The 24,824-nt window shown below is 43.9% G+C and overlaps 1 protein-coding gene across 5 annotated transcripts in view; it reads right to left on the reverse strand.

Moving 5' to 3' along the window:
- The window catches only part of PKNOX2 (PBX/knotted 1 homeobox 2), a 46,081-nt gene extending 22,021 nt beyond the window's left edge, over positions 1-24,060 (reverse strand). Inside the window, exons 1-6 of one of the 5 annotated variants that reach the window (XM_042034095.1) lie at positions 23,970-24,049; positions 22,501-22,585; positions 19,589-19,705; positions 15,256-15,407; positions 14,858-14,933; positions 6,083-6,191 (exon numbers count right to left, since the gene is read on the reverse strand). In XM_042034095.1, the coding sequence (XP_041890029.1) occupies positions 6,083-6,166 (84 nt within the window). In that variant the 5' untranslated portion in view covers positions 6,167-6,191; positions 14,858-14,933; positions 15,256-15,407; ... (1 more) ...; positions 22,501-22,585; positions 23,970-24,049. Of the gene's footprint in view, positions 1-6,082; positions 6,192-14,857; positions 14,934-15,255; positions 15,408-19,588; positions 19,706-22,500; positions 22,586-23,965 lie in introns of all 5 variants that reach the window. The other 4 variants (XM_042034097.1, XM_042034096.1, XM_042034094.1 and 1 more) reach the window with 4 other exon arrangements.
- Positions 24,061-24,824: the final 764 nt, after the last annotated feature.

Consider the following 24,824-nt stretch of genomic DNA (forward strand, 5'->3'; position numbering starts at 1 on the left):
AGAAAAGAATATCAGATCCAATAAAAATAGGGTTTGTTGCACTTTTCCACGCCTTCTGCATGGAGTTTTGGAAGTTCGGGACGCAGCGCTGTGTTGGGGCTCTGTGCAGGGTGGGTTTGGGGGAGGTAAAACATGCACAGGCATTTTATCTTTGCCTGGAAAGAGAAGGCTTAGGGTTTTACCACATTTTTCCCCACTTTTTCCACTTTTCACCAGGGGAAAATAGAGAAAAAAGTCCCCCCATCTTTATTGTGTGGGGTAATTTAGGAAGGGTTGTTTCACACGAGTCCCAGATTAAATCAGCTGCGACGCTTTGGTTTGCCAAGAGCTTTTTCAAAGCAGGTATTACAGTCTAGACACAGTCATTTTCAATTTTATCCCAAAATTAGGTGTGCCTCTTCCAGCTCACCAAGCCCAGCAATGACTCATCTCAGAGCTGGGAGAAGACAGCCAAAAAAAATCACACTTTTTTTGGTGCCCATGCCCAAATCACCCAGCTTTAGTCCCGGTGCTGTCGACACATCCCGGGAATGTGCTGTGCAATAAATCATCCTGCCACAAACATTGTGTTTCTTTTAAAAACAGCAGTGATTTTAGGTAAATATAAATCTTTTAGATGGGAGATGTGCCTGTGCCATTGCTCCTGAGAATGCCTGAGCGTCCTCCCAGCATCACCCCAAAAGTGCCACCCTCTGGAAGAGGGTAAAAGCTGTTCAGGGGCAGTTTGCACTTAAAACCATCAATTCCATTAAAAAAACTCTGAATGATTTGCTGTCAGCCTTCAGACAGGTCCAACGTGGGCTCTGTGTTATCCTCACAAGATTCCGTTAAAAAAAAATTTCAGGGAGAATTCGAAACGCTTGGGGTTCAAATGCATCAGCAGCACCCCAAATCCAGCAGTTTTAGCCTAAAATCCCAGTGGAAAATTATTGCAGAGTGGTCAGTTTGCTTGCTTCGCTGTTGAAATTTGTCAAAAAATGAGTATTTGCCTATTTTTACTGGTAAATGTTCAGTTGTCCCTCAAGGCATAGAGCAAAAGGAAGCTCTGGCTCTTTCTAAATATGATATATATAATTTATTTATTTGTCTAATATACTTATTTCTATGTCTATATATAATTATATATTATCTATATTTATATAATGTTTCCTCCTGTCTGTGTTTTGACATAAATACTATATATTATTTATTTGTCTGATACACTAATGTATTTATTTCTGTGTTTATATAGAAATGGGCTTATATGTAGTTTTTATTTATTTGTCTAACATGCCTCTAAATTTATTTGTGATTATTAATATAGAAAAATGTTCATATACACAAATTATCGTGTCATTAATTAATGTAAATGCATACATATGTACATTTATACACAAATATGTAAAACTTTGTAAACCCAAGCTGGACCAAAATCATGACACCTTTTGCTTTTAAAATGTTTGCCTTTAATATCTCCAGCCTGACCTTTTGCTGTCGCTTTTTTTCCACTTCTTTTTCTTTTCAATCTCCTTTATTGTTCATAACTCCAAAGTTGGGCTCCAGCACCTGCAAATTCACTTGGTGCTATTTCATTTCCAACTCTCCCAACTCTCCCGACAGGTTCCATTTCTGTCCCTCCTCCCTTCCCTGGTGCTAAAGAAATGAGTGAAATTTGGGCTTCGCTTCCCCTTCTGATCCCAGCAGTTTGGATTTCTCTTCCTTCCCCCCTCATTTTCCATTTAAAACCCAGATGCCAACAGATCTCAGGATGCTCCAGCCATGCCACTGAATATCTCCTCATCCTCTTTCCCTTTTCCCCCTTTTTTGTCCCTATTATCTCCATGGAAAATTACATTTATGCAGGGAAAAATGGCTTTTTCCCCCAACATTTTCCCTTTTTTTTTATCCCCCCTCATCACACTTATTTACCAGGATTCCAAAGCCCTTTTTGCATCCTGCCAAGCTGACTATTTCCAGCCAAGTCTGCAACTAATTGAGCTATTACCCAAAAAAAAAAAGCCTCCTCTGGGGCTGCTCCGAAGCCATTACCTCACCTTGGACTAAAGAAAAGAATAAAAAATAAGTAAAAATAATTCCAAGTCCATGGAAAAAGAGGTGAGAGGATGCTGGGATGGGGGGATTTGCAGCTGAATAGGGAGGAAGGAAAATACAGAGCCAAAAATGGCATTTGGGGGAGCAGGTGGGGATAAGAAAGGAGGGAAAAGGCAGCAGGTTCCTGGTAGTGGGAAAATGGGGAAAATAGGGGGAAATATTTGGGCATAAAACTTGTAAACATTGATAAAAAATGCAGGTGGGTTTTGGTTTTTGGTTTTTTGTTTCCCCTGGAAAATGGCCAAAAATAGTTGCAGGAGGGGGGAAAAAAAAAGGTGAACAAAAAAGGAAAATAAAAAGTACAAAAAAGTTACGTTCAAAAAGCAGCAAAAAAGTGAAGAAAAAATTCTAATGATGACAATAATTATGGAAACTGTGAAAAATTCGTTAAAATATGCTTCAAATACGTTCGGAATGTGTTTACAAATACACTGGGAAATTTTTAAAATGTTACAAATATGTTCAAAGATGTACAAATTTAAAAATGTTTTATAAATATGTTAAAAATTTATTTAAAGCATAGAAAAATGTAAAAAATATGTTTGCAATTACGTAAGAAACCAAAATGCTTTCAAATGTAGAAAATACATTAAAAGATGCTAAAATGTTGAAAAAAATTTTAAATTATGTTAAAAATGTCCTTTAAAATACATTTGAAGTGAAGAACATGGGAAAAAATGACAAAAGGATTTAAAGATGAAAAAAAAAAAAGATTGTAAAAAAAGAAAGCAACAGTGAAATTTTAAAAGTACTACAAAAAATAGTAAAAAACCATTTCAAAATCCCTGACTTTTTGCAAAGCTCCTGGGTCGAGCAGATGTTTTTGAGGTGCTGTTTGCTCCATGCTGCCCGAGCTGTGTATGACATCGCTGGGTTTGGGTATTGCACATTTCTGGGGTTCAGAAATGTAATCCACAAACTACAAATTCTCAAGTTATCAATTCCCAAATTACAAATTCCCACATTACAAATTCCCACATTACAAATTTCTGGGGTTCAGGGATGACATTGCTGGGTTTGGATCTAACACATTGCTGGGGTTCAGGGATGTAATCCACAAACTACAAATTCACAAACTACAAATTCCCAAATTACAAATTCCCAATTACAAATTCCCAATTTACAAATTCCCAAATTACAAATTCCCAAATTACAAATTTCTGAGGTTCGGGGATGACATTTGTGGGTTTGGATCTAACACATTGCTGGGGTTCAGAAATGTAATCCACAAACTACAAATTCTCAAGTTATCAATTCCCAAATTACAAATTCCCAATTACAAATTCCCACATTACAAATTTCGGGGGTTCAGGGATGACATCTGGGGGTTTGGATCTAACACATTGCTGGGGTTCAGGGATGATATTTCTGGGCTTTTCCCTTCTTTTGGAAGGTCTCTGCTGATATTGGTGGCTGCTCCTGGGCTCCAGGGGGGCTTCCCACAGGTTTCAACGCCATAATCCCCCTTCTTTAGATTTTATTTTGGCCAAAGACATCAAGTGCAGAGAGCAAATCCCCTAAATCATCATTTACCCCATTCTTCAGTGTTTTGCTGGGAAATTCCTCCACTGCCATCACACGAGCCCAAAAACCTGCTGAGGACACCAGGAACTGGGGGGGGGTTTGTGGCTCCTACTGAAAAATCACAATCTCCACCCAAATTTTAACCTGTGACTTTTTCAAAACTGATTTTATAAATAAAAAGATAGAGCTACGTTAGTAAATTTTTATTTTTGTCCCTGTTACAACCACCTAGAAAGCACATTTTAGGGGGAGGAGGAGAGGAGGAAAGATACTTTTATCGCTTTCTGTGTTGCAAATTATAAAAAATCAACTTCTCCATTCAATCTTTAATTTTTTTTCAATATGTATTTATAGAGTAAGTTATTTATTTATTTATTTGTCATTTTTGTCCCTATTGTAACCACCTGGGGGGAGGGGGAAGATGCTTCTTATCATTTTCCGGGGTGAAATTTATGAAAAATTAACATCTCCACCCAATTTTTTAGCAACACTTTTTCTTAAATGTTTTTAAAATAAGTAAATAAATAAATAAACAAATAATTCTCCCTTCCTCCCTATTTTTGGCCCTGTTGTGACCACCTAAGGAGCATTTTTTGGTAGGGCAAAGCTGCTTTCACCACTTTTGGTGCTAAAAATACCTATTTTTAAAACAACCTCTTTTTGCCAATGAAATGGCTGAAGACTCTTCCTCAGCTTTTTGCTTTAATTCATTACAGGAAACTGGCTTTTATGGAGACTAATTTTCAACAGGTAGAGTACTTAAGGAGTGCAGCCAAGCTTGGTGTAAAAGATGCTCCACGTTACACTCCTGTAACAGATTCCAGTGATGAATGAAGCATTTTTTCCTTCCAAAAGGCAACTTTTCCCATAATTTTTGCTTTTTTTTGCATGTTTCTGACAGTGAGGCTGACAGCTTGCACAGCCTCTGCTGTAAAACCCGAATGCAAAGCTCCCCAAATCCCTTTTTTTTAGCACTCTTCTCCCCAAAGTGGTTCCCTTGATGAGGAGGAGCTCATTGTATCTCTGATAATCAATAATATTTTCGCTTATCACCAGTCCCCTCCATTTCTTCCCCATCTTTGGGGAGAAGAAATTTGTGTAATTTGCTTTTCCAAACCCTAGAAATCCCAAATCTTCGGGTGAAAAGTTCACAGCAGTCACAGACGAGCCCAAAAAAAAAAATCAATTCTTGGCTGCAGCTTTCCCTCCAAACCCACTAAACAGAAAGAGAAATGCTTGAGCAACCCCCTTGATAAGGTAAAAAAGGCAGGATTTGGTCAGCAATGCTCCTGAGGGTCCCCAAAATTCAAAGTATTAGAAGAGGGGGCAGATAAGGGACAGGGGTGGGGAAGGTAGAGGGGATGTCTCCAAAGGATGCTACAGCAAATGTCGGCTATTTTAGAAGTCCCTTAAATTGCCCATTAGGACTAAAGCGTGGTGCAGCTCCCCGCTGCGGAAGCAAGAAAGGGAAAAAAAATTTGGAAAAAAAAGCCCTACTCGAAGCAGAGCAGCGAAGCGAGTAAATGATGACACAGAAGTTGGAGGAGCCATAAAAGCCCCACCGAGGTGTCGTTTGTGAGAAGTGACCTTTTCCCACCAAAGGAAATGAGTAGAAAGGAGACACGGGCGGCTTCAAGGGGGGGGAAAAGTCAATTTATTTATTTTAGCTTGCGGAGGGCAGGCTTGGGGGTTTGGGGTTTTTTGTGGGGTTTTTTTTTGGTGGTGAGGGGAGATTTTTCTGCTTTTGCAGATGAGAGATGCAGCAAATGGGGAAAAACGTGAAATCTTCCGTATGAACTGAAAAAAAAAAGCTGCTTTGAACATGGAGCTGGCTCAGTGCCAATACAGATCACCCCTGTTCAGTCATTGTAGCTGGAAGAGCAGAAACGTGATACAAATTTACCCCTAAAAAATCTTGGGATGGGCTTCAAGGTGCAGGACCACCTCCAAAATCCATCCTCAACTCCCAGGTCCAGCCCACTGGGGTGCTCCAGAACAGTTTCTCTTGGACAAACTCCTCTTCTTATAATAACTTGACTCCATAACGATGCTTGGAAAAGTTATTTGACCACTTAGAGCACCACTGGAGATGAAATCTTTTTTCTCCCCTGCCACAAGTTATTAAAAAATGCCATTGAAATAAATCAAAGGCCATTCCTATGACTAAACCTGCCCTGGTTCAGTCAAATGTTTCATCTTTCCAGCTAATTAACCTGCTGGTTGCAATCATGCCACCATGTCAGCTCTCCAAGAAGACCCAAAGACCCCAAAATAAGACAAAAAGGGGAAAAAAAACATAGTTTTACCCAAAACCTTTCAGTCTTGGAGACTGACAGGAAGGGTTTTAATTTTGCCAGTCTCTGAGATGAACGCTCTGGGGTGAAATACTTCGTCATGGCCATTATTTAGGAAATCAAAGAAGTGAATGAAGGAGTTGGGGGTCCCGAGGGGTCTGGAGGACACTCACCTGTGGGGTGTCTTGGTAGGGAGGAGGAGGCACTGTCTGGGTGGCCATCATCGTCAAAGCTGGTGCCGGGGAGACATGGTGCATCCTGCTTGGGAGTCACATCGAGAACCTGCGGGCAGGAGAACGAAGCTGCTGGATTACAAGGGATCTCTCCCCCCAGAAAAATCCCACAGAAAGGGAAGAAAAAGAAAGGCAGAAAGAAGAGGTGACATTCCTCACACAAGCACTGAGCTCTACCCACACAGCCCCTGGAAGAAACTCAAGGTGATTTGATCACCCTTACCATGCTTTGATGATTTTTTGTGATTTGTGATTTTGGGTAAGAAATGCATCAGGGTGAAGAGAAGCAGCAGGCCACTGGCAGGGAGATCTTCACTGGACAGCAGCCAGGCAAAGGGAGAGCTCTTGGAGATGATGGCTGCCATCAGTGAGACTCATTATATTTTCTCCCTTGTGAACCCTGGTGCACCCAGGGCATTTTCTTTCCACCCCTCATGCCTAACCACGGTGCCTAAATGGGGATTTCCAACCCCCTTCCAGTTATTCCTCTTTTTTGGAAGCAGAAAGATGAATCATAAATGCAAAACTTGCCATTTCCTTCAATTATACACTAAACCCTCCCAAAACGATGTGTCTCTTTGCCTTTGGCCACCACACAGTCGCATCCTCAAGCACTGCACGCTCAGCTCAGAAGGGACATCGAGAATCCAGTGTGGGGATTCACCAACATCTTAAACTCCTGTGTTGTGCTGTCCAACCCAGCTGACTCCTGTGTTGAGGTCACTGATCCCACGGCGATTGAATGCTCAGAAATGTGGAAACTCTTGTTTGATTTGAACCAGGGAACAAACCTGGATTTTGCACACCCCATAAACCAAGGAGACAGCCCTCATGCCAGCCTCAACCTCTCTGGAAGTTGCTGCTTTCCGAAAATGCCGAGTTCTCTGGCAGGAAAACAAACTGATTTTTTTTGTATCTTCAGGTCCAAAGGAGATGGAGAAAAAAGAGGGGCACCAGGAAGGGACAAATCTGTAGTGGAGCACTTGGCTGGGAGAAGTCCCCAACGATAGACCCAGTGGCAGATGTGACCCAAAAGCAATTCTTGGGCTGAAAATACCTCCTCTCCCACTATTTCACTGCAGCTCTGTGGTTGCTTCAGAAGAAAAGCCAATAATCTCGGCTAAATTCTTTTAAAAACTCTGTCCTGCCCTTTCTATGGCTCAGAGCTCTGTTTTGGGCCAACTCATGAAGTCACCAGGAAATCTTCCTGGGCTCTCTAAAAGTGCATTTCTTCTTGCCATGCCTCCTTTTTGTAAGGGATGACATCTCTCCAAGAGACGTCCCTGTTGTGAAGCCCATGGATGCACTGGCTTTCCCACTGGCTTCTCATCCATGGCACCATCCCATGAAGAAATGCAGAAAGTTATGTAAAGTCCCCTGACATTGTGAGGGAATATAACCAAAAAACAGAGTCAGTAACCAAAAAGCAGAGTCACCATGGCTTTCACCAGGAAATGGTGACAGGCAGGAAGGTGCAAGGAAGAGGAATGGGGGCACAGATGAGCTCAGTCCAAAACGAGGCACATCTGGGAATCTTTGGGAAAAATGTACAGAGTCCTCTCTATGAGGTCCATGGTTATTTGGGGGAAGAGGTGCAATATCCTGATCTCCTGGAGGCTTCAGGCTTTTCCAGGCACTGAGTTCACAAATGCACCGTATCCAAATGGAAAGCCAAGCGCTGCATGCACGGGATGAGCATCAACAACTCTTCTTTATTTTGCATGAAAAAATGAGGTTATTCTTTCTTATACTTTGCACAAATATGGATAACCCATGAACTGAGTACTAAGAAATCACACCCAAAATCCTGTGCATTGTGAAGGTAGATCAGGGTTCTTGCATGACACAGACCTCTAGCAGCGAGGATATTGCATTTATGGGATTAAAATGATGCTTTTCATCTTTTTCCTCCCAACAGCAAAATAGCAGGAGGCAAAATTATCTGCTCCTGAGTGAACTCACAGCTTAAAATCTTTGATGTCCAATGTCAAAACTCAGCTTGCAGCTGCAGGCACACAAATATCCGTGTCCTCGGGGGGTAACACCAAGGGAAAAACCTCCCCACCAGAAACTGTTGCAGCTGGGGAAAAGCAGAATTTAGCACTGTGACAGTCTGGACATCTGGGAAGCTAAAAAAAAAAGACACTTGCTATTTTGGTAAAAATACCCTGCTTGGCATCTATTGTTCCTGCCAGGAGCAATCCTACAACCAGCACGTGGCAATTTACTGTGGGGTGTGAGCTTTTTGGGTGAGTCTATTCCCAGAAGGTGGCAGCCCAGAGCCCCATTTAATTGCTGAAAAATATCTAAGCTGCTCAAATCGAGCCGTTCATTGAGGTTTATGGGTGTTGATTTGGAGAACAGGACTCACAGCCAAATGTGGGGGGAAAAATAAAAAAAAGAGGATAAAAGTGGGAGACAGCTGTTGCCAATAGCAGTGTATTTATCTTGGGGGAAACAAATGCACTCAGGCACCGTAAATATCCAGGAAAGTGTCTGGTGCCCACAGGAAAAGCTGGACAGGTGTTTCACATGGGAGCCCCCAGCCATGAATCTCAGGATAACAGTGCAAAGCTGTCAGCCCCATGGATTTATGGGCAGCCAACACAGGCAAGGGTTGAAAGCTGCTATTATGTGCATTAACCCTTCCTTATTTTTTGTATTTTTTATTTTATACATTAATCCCCTCTCTTTTCTTTCTTTCCCCCACTCCTGAAATTAATTTGTCTGCGTGAGCTCTTGACTATGAGCATCCAGATATGGGAAGGAGCAGAGCATCACCAAACCCCTGCCAACTCCTTCCAGCCCACCTCAAGGTAATGTTGAAATCTTGGGTGAGGAGTGAGTTCTGAGGATCTGGAGATCAAGGAGGGCAGGAATTGCAGCCAACTCCTGCGGGATTTGCACAGAAGAAAGAAATGGTGAGCAATAAAACCCATAAAAGCTCTTTCATTTCCGGAAGCAGCAGCACTTCACATTTTGGCAGCGACTTGAGATCAAAGTATCCTAAATTTCCTTATGAAATAAAATTATTTCAGCTATCACTGAAATGTTGCCATTACGTTGGAAATGTATTTCCCAAAGAGCTTGTGCCTATCTAAAAGACTCTCAGATTTATAGGCTGGGGTTTTTACCAGCAATATATTACATCCTTTTTCAAGCAAAAATAATTAAAGACTAAGTTGAAAAGTTGGGGTTTTTTTTCCATGTGGCCACTGATGCCTTAAAACACTTAAAAAACCAAAGTATTGTCAGTCACCCACCACCCTCCAGGTGCATATGACCTCCTTGATTAATAAAACAGCCATAAGCCCATATTAGAATGGTTAGGGCTAGTTAGAATTAGGGCTGAATGCAAAAAAAAATTTAAAAAAAAATTAAAGATCCCTTTTATGGACTCTACATCACCGTTTTCAAAGCAAAATATTAATATTCAATCTGTAAAACACAATTCTTGTTTCTGAACCAATGGGAAAATGGGGATCACTTTTTCTAGCTCACTGAGAAGCTTCTGCCCCACAGCAATACATGCAACTGATAACAGAGGATTCAACACGAGAAATCAGAAAATCAACTTTTCAGGCATTTCTTCTTCGCCACCTGAAGCATCAAAATTATTAGAGATACTTGAGGATGTTTTTTTCCAGCCACAGAAGGCATTTTTCTGTATTAAGGGAAGATTGCCTTTTCTAAAGGGGATTTTTCTGAAGCGGGGATGCTGTGAGATTTGCAATGCCGCCGTGTCAGTCACGCTCTCTCCACAGCAGCTGCGAGTTTTTTATGTCACCATCTTCACAGAGGGCTTGTGCAGGCTGAAGTTGATGATATATGCATTCAGCTAAGTTAAAATGAAGAAATACAGCAGAGGAGGGAGGGAGAGGGTCCTCCAGAGGACGATACATCTCACTCGGAACCGCCAGGACAGGCTCACTCTCGGCGGGTGATGCCAACTCTTGATTGGCCATAAAGCGAATTAAGAGTGACCCTCTCCTCTTGAATGTCTCATTTCTATCCACAAACCTTCACCTATTTTGCTTGTTTTTACCAAAATTCACGCATTACCCAGAAAGATGAATACCAGGTTTTCATACTATTAAAGGAAGTCCCTTATGCCACCCTGAGCTTATTAAAAATAAACCAAATGCTGCTAAATGGTCAAAACCAGAAAAGAATCCAATTTTTCAAGACATTACCCATTCTGGGCCATCCCTCCATGTTCAAGATTGCTTCCAAATAAGCTCATGTAACACCTCATCTGGGGAGACCAGGAACATTTGTGCAACAGATACCAATGTGCCACCAAATAGTTGTAATATTTGTTAAGAATATATGGTAGCCAAATTTTCTCAATCCAATCCCAGGAGGTTTTCTTGCCCTGGGAACATCTTGTGCTCTCAGCCAAGACACTGGATTTACTAAATGCTGACCTTTGTACCCTTCCCAGCATCCCATTATTAGTTATTGCCTGGTAAAAAAAGGAGAAATTGAGTCTTTCTGCTACAAGCAAGGGTTAAAGCAGGTAGTGATTTGATATTTCTGTAGAATAAACTCCAGACCAGAGCAAATCCCTTTTCTATTTTTCTCCTAAAAAAGCAGTTGGTCAATACATAAGCACTGGGATGAAAGGGAGAGGGAAACACCGTGTTGGACAATGCCAAACAAAACTCTTGCCAAACACTGGTTTGGAATGTCACTGGATGGGCCCCTGAGCACCAGGAAAAGGAGCATTTATTTATTTCATATTTTCATCTAGGTATGTAATTTTTTGTTGTTGTTGAATATTTGCATGTATTTGTTATTTGTATTTATTGATTTAATATTTCCCAATCCTCCTCCCAACTTCAGCTCCATAGAAAGGATGGAGCTGCTTCAGTGGATTTCTGATGAGAACAACAATTACTGCTAAATATTTCTCTCCTCTCCAAAGATACCCATCTCTGAAAGGCTCCAGGGATATCTCTGCAACATAAACATGAGAATAAAACCTGCAAGAGCCAGTCAGAGCTTTAGTAGACAAGGTTAATGTACCTTGAACGGCAGCATTAAACAACTTTGCTCATTTTTTTAAGTGGAGAGCTGAGATACCTACGTACCTTTTAAAGTGTTATTTTTATAGGGGAAGACCATTAAAGCACCTTCCAAAACAAACTGGCACAGGGAAACATCAAAGAAGCTTCTTCAAAGTAACCTGACAATACTTGAATTTTGTGCAACCCAGCCCTCTGCCCAAGAAAAGTTCCCAAAAGAGCAAGTTGTGATTTTTTTCAGCAAATCAAAAAGCTTTGAAGTGAAGTGTAGCTGAGGAACCCCAAAAATGCAGAAACTTCCTCTTGCTGGGCATGAAATGCCCAACAAAAATTTCTGGTTCCCTTGTAAAAAATAGGGAGCAGAAGAATTTTCCAACTGTTCTTCTCTGAGAGCAACTACCTCTGGAAAATTTATGTCCAAAGTCTAAAGTCTTGCCCTATGCTTTCAAACCTTGGCTTGTGCTCTTCATTCTCCATCGCAACCTGCTAATTCCATGAGTCAGGAATCACTGAGCACCCACATTTCCATCATGCAAACACCAAATCTCAAACCCACACTGGCAATGAGAAGGTCACAGAATCACAGAATAATCTGAGTTGGAACGGACCCACAAGGATCATCGAGCCCAGCTTCTGGCCCTGCACAGCACCATCCCCAAGAGTCACACCACACATCTGAGAGTATTGTCCAAATGCTTCTTGAGCCCTGGTAGCCTCGGGGCCATGACCACTGCCCTGGGGAGCCTGGTCAGTGCCCAACCACACCCTGGGTGAAGAACCTTTCTCTAATATCCAGCCTAAGCCTCCCCTGACACAACTTCAGGCCATTCCTTTGGGTCCTGCCACCAGGCACCACAGAGATGAGATCAGTGTCTGCCCCTCCTCTTCTCCTCACAAGGAAGTTGAACACTCTGATGAGTCTCCCCTCCGTCTCCTCCAGGCTGAGCAGACCAAGTGCCCTCAGCTGTTCTCATGCAGCTTCCCCTCAAGACCCTTCACCATGTTTGTTGCTCTCCCTTGGATGCTCTCTAACAGTCCAATATTGTTCTTACACTGTTGTGCCCAAAACTGCCCACAGGACTGCAGGTGAGGCCACCCCAGAGCAGAGCAGAGCAGAGCAGAGCAGGACAATCTCCTCCCTCACCCAGCTGGTGATGCTGGGCCTGAAGTCCCCTAAAACAAGAATGTCCCTCCTGGTTGCAAGGGCACTGCTGACTCAAATTCAACTTCCCATCAACCAGGACCCCCAGGTCCCTTTCTGCAGAGCTGCTTTCCAGCATTTCATTCCTTTGTCTGTCTGTACTTCCAGGGTTGCCCCATCCCAGGTGCAGAATCTGGTACTTCCCCTTGTTGAACCTCATGGTGATGGCCCAGTCCTCTAATTTGTCAAGGTCTCTCTGCAGGGCTCTGTCCTCCACCCTGTGCACTTCAACATCTTCATAAATGACTTGGATGCAGGACTGGAAGGGACATTAAGCAAGTTCGCAGGCGATACAAAACTGGGATGAGCTGTTGACTCCCTCGAAGGTGGGGAGGCCCCACCAGTGACAGGCTGCAAGTCTGATGCCACCTCATCCACCGGAACCCTTTGGGCCCGACCCGAGGCAGTTGCTCAAACACGCTCATGCAGCTGTGGGCTGGACATTTGTGCAGAGGATACTGTGACAGATGGTATTGAAGGCTCCATCCCCAAGGTCCCTGCCAGGCTAAAAAGAGCTTCTCGGAGGACAAAAGAGGTGATGGCAAAAAATTTGATGAGTTTTGGAGATATGAGCTGGAAGAAGAGGTTTAAGTGTGGGTCTGAGGTGAACGAGGTGATGGGAAACTCTAAGATTTGTGAACTCTACAAAATTTCTGTTCCAAGACCAAAGGTGATGCCAGCGCTGTTGCTTGAGGATGGGTATCTGAGAAGAACATGCTCAAAAACTGTCCTGCTCTGCAAAAATTTAATCATCATTTAAGTTTTTCCAGTCCAAACTGACAGCTGCAGTCCTTCACCAATATCCTGGCTTCAACCAGGACAGAGTGAATTTTTTACAGTAGCTGGGAGTAAATCTCAGCCTGGTCTGAACTCAACACAATGAGGAAATTGGGGTCAAAAAAGGACTGGAAAGTGTTTAGATAGGCTAAATTTTTTTCACAACTTTTTTTGCACAATGACAAAAGGTATGGCCTGGCCTCGGAAGTGCATCTTGTGGTCAGAGGGGCTTCAGGCGGAGGAGAGCAGAAACAGTTTTGTGCCTGGAAATCGGGGAGACCAGCACACAGTGGAAAAAGCCACGGGAAACCAAGTTGTTTCTCAGAAGCCTTCAGGAGAGGTAATTTCTATCATTAACCACTTAGAGTGATGCCAGCCCAGTGTTCCAGAAGGTAATCAGGTGGACACCCACCAGCACATCTTTCTGTGCCTTTAAAGGAAGGTGTCTGGACCTTGCTGGCACAATTTGCTGAGTTCAGGTTTGGTCTCCTTGCTGGAGATACTTCCAGGCCAGGTTGCACTTGTGTCCTCCACAGACACATGCTCATGTTCTCCACAGTTCCTCCAAAGAGAACAACCCAAGGCACACAAAATACATGGCAGGGTACTGAGTCCTTTCATGCAAGCACTGGGCAGCTCACTTTGAAATACAGACTGGAAACAGGGCATCAAGGCAGGGAGGATCCCCCCACAAAGTGGTCATTGTGGTGACCCCAACATCCTCCACACTCACCAGAAAAGTAATTTCAAAGTGAACCCAACCTGTACCTTTATCAGACTGAGGAGATATTCATCACTTCCTTCATCGTGTGGTTTTTGTTTTGGCTGAAGCAAGGTCAGCAGCAGGAATCAAGGCTTAAAGGGCAGCCTGGAGGAAATAATCCTCCCCTTATTGGCTGCTTCTTACTAAAAGGGACTTTCAGAGGAGGAAAGACTCAAAACAAAAGACTCAAATAAAAGATGCTCTGCTGGGCCACGGACCAAATGAAGGTTTTGGGTTTTTCCCTGAGAAGCCCCCACCCTAATGTAATCAGTTTAAGAAGAAACCAGGCACTTTTGCAGAATATTTACACAAATTGAAGGTGCCACTCCCATTTTCAGTGACCAAAGACTTCTCTTTGTTCCTACAGGAGGGAAGTTGTAGCCAACAGGGTTTCATTTTCTGCGTCACCGGCCGGGTGCCCTGGTTTTGGCACGGATCGAGTACATTTGTCACTCTGTCAAGCCCTAATTTTAGTGATCGGGGTTGACTAAAGGACTGTGAAACCCTTGGTTTCATGTACATCTTATTTTAAGCTCTGCATTTTGTTTATTTTTAGTTGGTGACCATTTCTCTGCACCCTTCTGCCGGCTGTGCCAAAATTTTGCCCATATTTCAGAGTATTTTCACAAAAATATATCTGTGTTTTCCTCCAGGCTGCTTATGCCTTGTAGGGCTCTTAACAATATGTTATCAACACTTGAGCTTTAAAACAAGACTCTCTGCACAGACTGATTTCTTAAAAAAAGAAAAAGTGTAATTCTCTCCTGAAATGCTCACTGCATTTAGGGAAGGGTTGATACAATTTAAATGCAACAGAAAACAGCAGAAATTCCTCCAAATAGAGCCACTCCAAGGTCATGACTCGCCACATCCTGCTCAATTAACGCACATAATTGCACAATTAATATCTATAATTGCTTAATTAATATAAAGCAAAGCAGCCTTACTGTTAGGGGGTGCTCAGGGAGCCACTGCCCTGGAAGTGTCCTCCCACTGCCCCGAAAACTGGGTAGGGATCACAACCTGGGAAAGCAAACATGAAATATTTGAATACTGAGAGAAAATGAAGAAATGAGAAAGTGAAATATTAAGCAAAGGATGAAGGTCTGCACTAGGAAAGGTATTCTGGCAGTGCCAGTGAAGCCATGGTGGGCAAGTCTGCTCTTAATGCACTTGTTTTGAAGGATGATGGTGAAAATAGAAGGAACCAAGGAAAATGGAGGTGGGAATATCCCCTGGAGATGAAAGCAGGACTGATGTCTGAGCTAGATCAGGGTTTTTCCCCAGCAGGTTTGAACACCTCCAGAAAACAAGAAAAAATAAATGAGATTTTTAGAGGTCGAACCGAGATATGTCCAGAAAACGCAGGTGTGCTTGTGGTTGGTCTGTCCACAGAGGATGGAGGTCAACGTAGTCCTGGCCCGTCCTTTTCGACTCCTGGTCGGTGGCAAAAGCTCGTCAGGGGATCACACTGAGGGTTACTGGTACAATCTGGGTCTGAAAAGGAGAGAAAAGAGAAAAAGGAATGAAACAGCACTGCTGTTGGCTGTGCCCCCATTTCATGTTGCCATTTCCCGGGTTAATTACAATCCTTGCTTGTGTGTAAATGTGTTTTTATACTTGGGCTCAGACAGAGAGAACTGGGGAACAGCCACTACCAGAAATGGGGGAGCTCCCAGACACGGTTTAAAAAGGAGAAGTCCATCCATATGGTAGAGATGATTTTACAACTACCAAGAATCTGGCCTTTATGGGACTGGGATTTCTAGGCCCATCTCAGCAGTTTCAGTGGAAAAACGAAGATGGGCTGAGCAAGGACCAGCACAGCCACCGACACAGGGGTGTTCTGTGTTTGACTGCAAAAAAAGGAATACAAGAGATAAAATTCACCACATCTCTCCATATATATCACCCCTAGTGAGCCCCTCGGATCTTCAATATCCATCTCTGATGAACGTCCCTCTACATACATCACCTCCAGATATTACCTGTGTGTCTATAAACATCACCCGAGATCTCCAATATATGTCTGATATATCTACCTTGATATATATCTCCTGGTAGAGAGCTCCTCAGATCTCCAATATAAATCCCTTATATTATATATATATAGTCCAATATATGCCCCTCGATACACACAACCTCTGCCAAGCTCCTCCAATCTCCAGTCTAGCACTGATGTATCACCTCGATACAAACCAACCCTCGACAGCCCCTCACCAAGGCACACCTGACATACACAGCTCTGACACATGGCACCAGGCTGGAGCTCCTCAAATCTCAGACAATCATCTGACAAGGCACACATCATCTTCAGGGAGCTCCTCAGAGCTCTGATAGATGTCCCATGATATGTGTCGCCTCCAGAGAGCTGCTCAGATTTCAATACACATCCAATATACCTCCCCTGATACGTGTAACCTGTTCCAGAGCCCCTCGGATTGCTGATCTGTGCCTAACACAGACACGTGTATGTACACCTCCATGTGCTGAACTGCTGATTTGAATGCACCTCTGATACATGCACCTCCAGTTGCACACCACCTCCAAGGAGCTCCAGAGATGCCCAATACCCATCTGAGATACCTGCACCTCCAGAGCGCTCCTCAGATCCCCACGACACACCTCAGGGATGCATCACCAGCAGAGAGCTACGGCTCGTGTGGTGAGGCCAGATAGGAGATCCATGAGAACTGTTTCCCCTGGTTTTAATTCCACCCCAAACCCCAGGCAGTAACACCACCTGCAGTTCTGGGCCTTCACAGCAGGCATTCATCATCTCAGCCAGGAACATGGGTCCAAGAGAGTTACATGGGGAAGCTCGCATAGGAAGTGCCATTTCTGGAAACCTGGCCTAAGGTCATTGCCCAAGGAGAGATATGGAAAGAACGGGGTCATCTCGGGGCAAAACACGGCAGAAACCTCCAACCGTGGAAAACTTGGTGAAAGGTACTTCTTGACTTCTCAGGCCAGTGCAGGTCCTGCTGAGAGATTGAGAGACCTAATCTGGGTTACACTAAGTGCTCAGAAGGGCCTGAGTCCAGAACTCTTCCACCACAACAGCAGGTGAAATATTAATGGTTATTTCTGGTAAAGAATTTATGCTCATGCCTCAGAGGAACATGAATGGGCTGATGCCAAATACCTGTAGTGAACCTGGGATTTGATTTTCATTGGATTTGTCCTGGCATAATGATGAAAAAGCTCGTTTTGCACCAGTCCTTCATCCCTATAAAGACTTTTTTTTATCACACAGGAAAGACTTTTGTCATCTGGGCTTGCTGTGTGAACAAAACGTGAGGACTGGGGGAAAAGAGGCAGAAATAAGGCTCTGTCACTTAAAAGTGCTCTGATAGACTGGCAGACTGATTTTCATCCTTGGACGTGGTCAGGCCTGAGGTCTTGGATGCTGCATGCATGTAGGACAAAAACATTTGCAACTTCTGCAGAAATGATGCCACTTTTGTCCCCATCATGAAGAACACCAAGAGCCAACCCCACCAGGGACATCTCCCTGAACACCCTTGCAGAGAGAGAAAGGAGTCTTTTTGAGCTGGCACACACTTTTAGCAACTTCAAAAGGCATCCTTTGAAGTTTAGCAAAGGCCTTTGAAGTCCTCCCGATGCGAAAGGGAATGGAGGAGATGCCTCCTTCAAGATGCTCCACCACAGGCAATGCGAGGCAGCAAGATCCATGGTGTCCCAGGCGCTCATGGTTGTAATTCAGCAGCTGCCCGAGGGTCATGAATGAGACACCATTTCTGACAAGTCATCAATCCCCCCAAATGCCCTAAATCCTGATCTAGTCGACCTGAATAGCATCCAACAGCAGAGAGGGGAGCCCAGTATCCTGGGATGGCAGCCTGTACCCTGGGTGCAAAAAGCCAAGGGCATCCTTGTTAATAAAGATTTAATGAAGTGTAAGGGAATGCTAATAAAGCTGACATTTAGCAAAACAAAATTCAGGATTTTTGCACAAAGTGTAGGATTTTAAAGCAAGAAGGCTCTTCCCAGCAAGTCACTTTGTTTCTTCCAATGTGAGCGGGCCACAATGCTTCCAACCTCATCATGTCAATGCTGTTTAATTGTGACTACCATGTTTTAATAAATTTAATGCCAGCTCCTCTGACTTAGGGGGAAACCACAAACAGTGAAATCCCCAATAATGCTGAGTTTTATTGAATTATTTTTATACCTCACACTATGCCCAGCAGCAAGCTCTACTGGCCCCAAACTCCACACCCGTGGGGATAACCAAAGAAAAACCCTGTAGGTGTGAAAAACAGTACAAACGCAGAAATCAAAGCTCAAATTTCAGTTAACCCTTTAAGGAGCTCCAAGGGATGATCGTGATATACCTTTGCAACACCTGCTGCCATCTGCAATGAGGACTTTTGTGACAAAAACCTTTGGTGTGTTGGGGTTTTCCCCACACAGTGCAATTTCTGTAGCATCTCCAGCATCTGGGTAAGGGCTGCGGCCAAGTGTTGGGGATGCTCAAAGGGGCAAAGAGGAATACAGTATTTTCATTTCAGAAGAAAAACTGGTGATGCACAAACCCCACCCTTTCTCTGAGAGAGTGAAAGATTTGAGATGTGCCCACACACCCAAATATTTTTGTATTTGTGCAAAAGCAAAGCTGCTTTGAGGCAAAACACAGTTGGGAGAGACAGGTATTGGTGGAGCCCTGCTGTAGGTGACTCACATTATCCAAACAGGGCATGGAGAGAAATACTGGACATCCCCACCCCAGACAAGCACATGTGAACACATCTGGATCCAGGGAACAAAAGCAGCCTCTCTCCACTGTGCTGATAAATAATGGAAAGGCAAAGTGCCCTGCAGAAGCAGCACCATACTGTTCGGCCTCGGGCGAGACGGAGGAAAATTCGGTACCCATGAGGTCTGGAACAGTGGGATTAATAACACATCAATTTTAATGCAGGGTGGCTTGTACGGTTTTTTCCCTTTTCCCTTTTTTTTTTTTTTTTATCCTGCTTCACAAACAGCAAAGTGAATGTTTGAGCATCTCAGTGGGGGGTTAATGAGGACTCTGATTAGTTATTCAGATTTGCCGATGCTGCCTACATCCATCCTCGGATGGGGGAATAACAGGAAAGGGTTTGCAGAAAAAGCTCTTAGAGATGACCTGCTTGGCTTTCACAGCTCAGGCAGATGAAGGCTTTGGGGGGCCCATGTTACAGGGGTCCCCAACCCCAGAATCCTAGTGCCAACTTTGGGATGGAAAAGCATATTTTCCCATCATTTGTAGGGGATGGAAAAAGCTGCTGCACGTTCAGCCATGCCAATTCCTGTAAAGTTTCGGAGGAAAATACTTGGATTTTTTTCACATGAAAAAAAAAAAGATTCTCGGCTGCCCTTAATAAAATTTGTGTGCAATTGTGGTCAGAAGTATATGGCCAAAAATGACGGGTGGATGGATGCAAGGATGCATGGATTCATGGATGCAAGGATGTATGGACACACAGAGTCATGGATGAACATACGTGGTGAAAAGATACATGGACACATGGAGGCAAGGGTGGAAGAAAGGATGGGTCATCCTGTAAAAGCCACCACTGGGCTGCAACAATGCAACAACTGCTGCAGTATTTTCTACAGCATCCCATAAAATTCTAACAGTGGTTTATGTCCTTGTGGAAAAGCAATGAGCTCACCTCCTTGCTCCTTGACCCAGGGACATTTTAAGCAGGTTGAGCTCACATCAGTATTTTAAGAAGGTGGAACTGCTGTATTGAGGGGTTGCTTTCCAGATTTAGGCTTTTGTTCTTCACCTGCATCAAAAATCAAAAGGGAACCTGAGAAAATAAATGGCAGGTGTCCAAAATGCTGCTGCAAAAGGCCTAAAGGATGGAGCCAGGGAGGTGTTTCATAGCATTGCAAAGGGGCTAATAAAAAAATATAGGCATTATTTTAGGATTGACTCTAGGATTCATTATTTCTTCATCAAGAAGAAATATTTGAAGGATGAACAGGAGGGTGAAGGCACTGTCTCAGTGGTAAATTCATCCTAAGAACACTTTATTTCTTCTTGGCTCTATTGACCCAGTTGGCTCTTGCTTTGAGCATCACTCAACCTAGCACCCAGCTGGGGTTTGGGGGGGCTAAACTCCCTGGTCTTTGTGTCATTTCCCACAACACCTGCCAGAATCTCAGAGGAAAAACAAACTGGAGTTATCCTTCCTATTTCACGTTGAGGCACTCCATCCCAAACAGGCTCTTTTCCCAAGGACTGCCTCCATATGCTTTGTCTGGGTTTTAAACGGTGTGTTAATTGTTCTGAATTAACAGCTCCAGCTGGAGAAGCAAACAAGCAATTTGCAACCTTAAGATAACACCCAACTTATCTCAAGTGATTTAAGTTGGGAGTTTGTTTGGTTGGTTGGGGGGGGTTTAGTGGTTTTTGGGGTTTGGGTTTTTTTTTTTTGAGGGGAAATAACACCTTTCTGGTTGTGAATGCACTGTCCAGAGCTTGGCTAAAATCACTCCGTGCACCCAATCCACCCAGGGTGGCCACTGGCACATGGCCACAGAAGGAAGTGGGATTGTAGGACAAAGAGAAAAAATGAAAAATCTCTGCATTTCATTTTACTTTAGAGACAGGAAAAATATAATATATCCTCATCACTGCTGGGCAAACCACTGACTGCAGAAGGGCTAAGGATTATTTTCTCCCCAACACATGGGGGTTTTTTATTACACAGAATCAGAGAATCCCAGAATGGTTTGGGTTGGAAGAGACCTTAAAACTCATCTTGTTCCAACTCCCTGCCATGGGCAGGGACACCTCCCACTATCCCAGGTTGCTCCAAGCCCCGTCCAGCCTGGCCTTGGGCACTGCCAGGGATCCAGGGGCAGCCACAGCTTCTCTGGGCACCCTGTGCCAGGGCCTCCCCACCCTCACAGGGAAGAATTTCCATTTACAGTTTGTTTCAAAATATTCAAGCTCTCAAATAGACCAAAAAAACCCGTCAGCAAACTCTTTCAAGCTTTCTTCCTTTGCCCTCTTTCATCTTTTTCCCTTTTCTTTTTTTCATTTGCTGCTAGATAGAGGAAGGAAGAAGGAAAGACCACGATGATGATTTGTTTACAAGACTGGATCTTCAACATGGATATATCAGTATTTTTTTTTAATTGTCATTTCAGCAATTTAAATCCTTTCTAATCTCACTCAGGGTGTGGGATTCAAGGAGGAAAGCCCACCCCTCTCTTCCCACCCTTCCATGCCTGGTTTTAAGAGTAGCCAATGGCACTGGCAGTGAAACAGACTCCAAAAGAAAATATTTCTATGATTATGACCGAGTGTCTGCTGCCAGATTGAGTGGAAACTCCTCTTGGTACCTGTCCTGGTTCGAGCCACGAGAGGGTTAATTTTTGCAGTTGCTGGGAGGGGTCAGGGCCAGGACCTGGTTATTCTACACCACTTCACATCATTTTGGGGGGAAGGGCAGGAAAGGGACTCTCTTCCCAGCCGAAGGGAGCAGCTCTAGCTGCAAGGTGAGCATTTTTATATGTGAATCACTCTCTTTTTTGGTACACTGTTGTTATTAACATTCTTGCTGTTACTGTTTGTTTTCTTCTCTCTTTCCTGTTTCCAGTAAATTATTCTTATCTCAACCCATCTTTTTGATGATGATCTTTGCCTTTTGTGCCTCCAGTTCTCTTCTCCAGGAGAAGGGGAGAGGAAAGGGGATCAAGTGAGTGGCAGCTGGTTTGCAGTCTCAGTAGAAGACTGAGACTCTGCAAACTCTATCCCTGCCAAGACTGAGTTGGGAGTCAATGTCCATCAACCCCCAACAGTTTTCCAAGAGCATCGGATAACTGGGGTCATGGATGGGGTCACAGTCCTCCAACATGGTCTTCTGCTGAAGTTGGGGCAGTGTCTCCATTTTGTCTCCTTTTTCCAGAGAAAAAGGGGGTCTAACTGTGCCCTGAAGACACGAAGAAGGGCCATTAAGATGCAACGACGCATCCGTCTCCAGTCATGGGAGGCACCTCCAAAATACAGACCCAACTCTGGGGCTGTGGGACTCAGGCAGCCTTGGATGCCCAGATCCCCAGTGCCAAGCTGTGCTACCTGACGACCTCCTGGCACATGGATAAAGTAACAGGAGAAGCGATAAATCACTTTGGCACCTTCCCTGGGCATGGCAGCCCTTGATAAAAAACCAAACCTCAAGGGAGGGAGTCTGACACCACACTACTCCCAGTGCATTCTGTTGCACACATTAATCCTTCTTGATGGAGAATTACAATTAGGGCTCCGTCTTAAGGAGATATCAGCAATCAGATATCTTATCAAATGCCACCTCAATTATTCAAATAATCCCTGGCTCTTAGATTTGGGTGCTGTTTAGGGAAAGCGGTCCGATTAATGTGCTGACACTTCCCCATCACGTCCGACATCCTCAACTTCATGTCTGATTACGGAATTTGCATTCAATTTAATTTTTTCCATCTGGAGTAAATGAATAATCGGAGTACCTACCCCAGCCTTAATTACATTTGTTAAATTAAAAACCTGGGATGTGAGAAATTTAAATGCATGTAGCTCCATGGCCAGACAAACCTGCATGTTCAACCTGCCGCAGCCCTGCCAGCTCCTGCTCCAATTTCTCTTCCTTCCCCACAGCCAGGCATCAAGGAAATTACAACTAGAAAACAAAAATTCTTTCTAAACGATGAAACAATAGATGATCTTTTGACATTTGCAGTGCTGTTTGCAAGGGAATGAGATAAAATGTAATAAATTCATATACTTCTGTGTGTTTCTTGGCTCCAGCAGCTAAAATTTCCATCTCTTTATGCAGGAGTCCTGGGGAGCAGAAATCCTTGATAATGCCAAACAATTCGACACTTTATTTTCTCTTTACTCCACACCATGCAAAACACAGGCTTCAAGCTGCCAGCTGCTGGGAGTGAAACCAGATGCCACATCCCTTTTCCATATGGAAACAGAAATCACCCCATTTGGGGGGGTCCTGTGCTCCCCTTGGTCGCAGCCCTCCGTGACCCCAGGGCTGCTACTGGCACACAGCAAAGCCTCTCTCCAACAGCAAAAAACCACTATTTCAATGGTGCAGCTGTCATTTTTTACACCCAGCCTGGCTCAGGCCAGATCCTTGTACCATCAGACTCAGAGAACAGAAAAAAAATTTGCCCCAAGCCACCACATTTCCTAATTTTAAAATAAAGAAGGTAAACAGAGAGGTGTAAGTAAAACTACTGAACTTGATACATTTTTTAAAATAAACTTAGCAGAAGCTTGCTGAATTTCCCTTCTTCCAGAGATGATGAAACTCAAAAGGCTGGAATTCATAGGTGGACTCAAAGTGGTGATGAGAAAAGTGTCCAAATAATTAAAGAATAATTAAACATTAAATGGAAGATAAAGCATTACCAGCTCAGACCATTTTAGGAGGAATATTTCAGATATTAATTGGAAATGGGAAATGTCAAATAAATATCTTTGGGTGTTGATCTAGATGTCAGCAGCAATGAAAACGTTGAGGAAAGTCTTTTCTCCACACTTACAAAGACTGAGTTAAATAACTCACATGTGAGTGAGTGCAACGACAACAATCCCCCAGTCTGAGAGACCAGTAATAAAATACGGTTAAAAATATTCAGGGAAAGCCACACTCAGGTAAAGCGAGACAGGTGAGAGCAGAATCAAAAACAGTTTTCCCTTTCCTCCCAGCATGCTTGCAGCTCAGACAACACTTCTGCACTCCCAGGGAGCTGGATTTGACTCCCCAGCCCAAAAAAATCCCTTCAGAGGGGTGTAATAGAGCATCCCCCCAGGCACAGCAGCCCTCAGATTTGGCCATCAGAGCAGGCAACTCGGATGCAGTCTAATGGACCTGCGGTTCCTCATCCTTCCTGACTTTCTTCTGCTTTGTTTGGAGTTAACAGTTATAGCTCCAGAGAAGAAAACATCATGTTTTAGCAATGAGGTCCCCAGCGAGGCTGTTTAAAAATTAATTAGTGCCATGCAATGTATTAGCGATGAATAGTAATTTTAGCTTTCGTACCTACTTCATTGCCTTCTACATGGTTGTTATTCCAGCTTTTCCATGGTCCTCCCAGCCAACCAGGACCTATACAGAGCATACCAAGGAAATTATTGGCTGTGTCTCCTGGAAATACCCAATCCAACAGCAAACACACACCCCAACATGTTCTCTCTGAAGCTTTTAAATAAATCAAGGTCATATTTGCTGAGCTGGCTGGAAGGTTGGGAACCTGCTCTGCTCACAGAGGTTCCAATCATCCCAAAACAGCAGCTGTCCAAGGGTGTGAGCCTGGCTAGACACCCCCCATAGCCCCTGAGCATGTTGTGGTATGGAGGAGGTTGTGGGTCGTGGCTTCATCCAGGAGGGAGGACAGAGGTCCTCCCTCCATGGACAGACATGGGCGGAGATCGCCCAACCCTGAAGATGGAGAACCTTCAAGGATGGAGGTCTGCCAACCCCAGATGTCTCTGCCAGCCCCAAGGACGAAGATTCTCCTCTAAACCCAAGGAAGAAGATCCCCGTATCCCAAAGATGGAGACACACTCCCAACTCTGAAGGTGAAGATGCTCAAGCCTCAGGGATGGAGCTCCACAAAACACAAGGAAGAATCCACCTAACCCTAAGGCTGGGAATTCCCCCAGCCACAAGGAAGGGGATCTCCCAACCCTGGAAATGGAGATCTCCAAAACCCAAGGATGGAGACACACAAAGTTCAAGGAGAGAGCTCCTAACCCTGAGTATGGGGATCCACCAACCCTGATGACGTAGATCCTCAAAACCCAAGTACCTTCACAACCCTGAGGATGGAGATTCTGCAGACTCCAAGGATGGTGATCCCCCAAGAATGGAGAACTTCCAAGGAGAGAGAAATCCCCTC

Source organism: Corvus kubaryi, unplaced genomic scaffold (genome assembly GCF_017639235.1).
Source record: "Corvus kubaryi isolate FWS band 111438036 unplaced genomic scaffold, C.kubaryi_AGA036_p1.0 37367, whole genome shotgun sequence".
Lineage (NCBI taxonomy): Eukaryota > Metazoa > Chordata > Aves > Passeriformes > Corvidae > Corvus > Corvus kubaryi.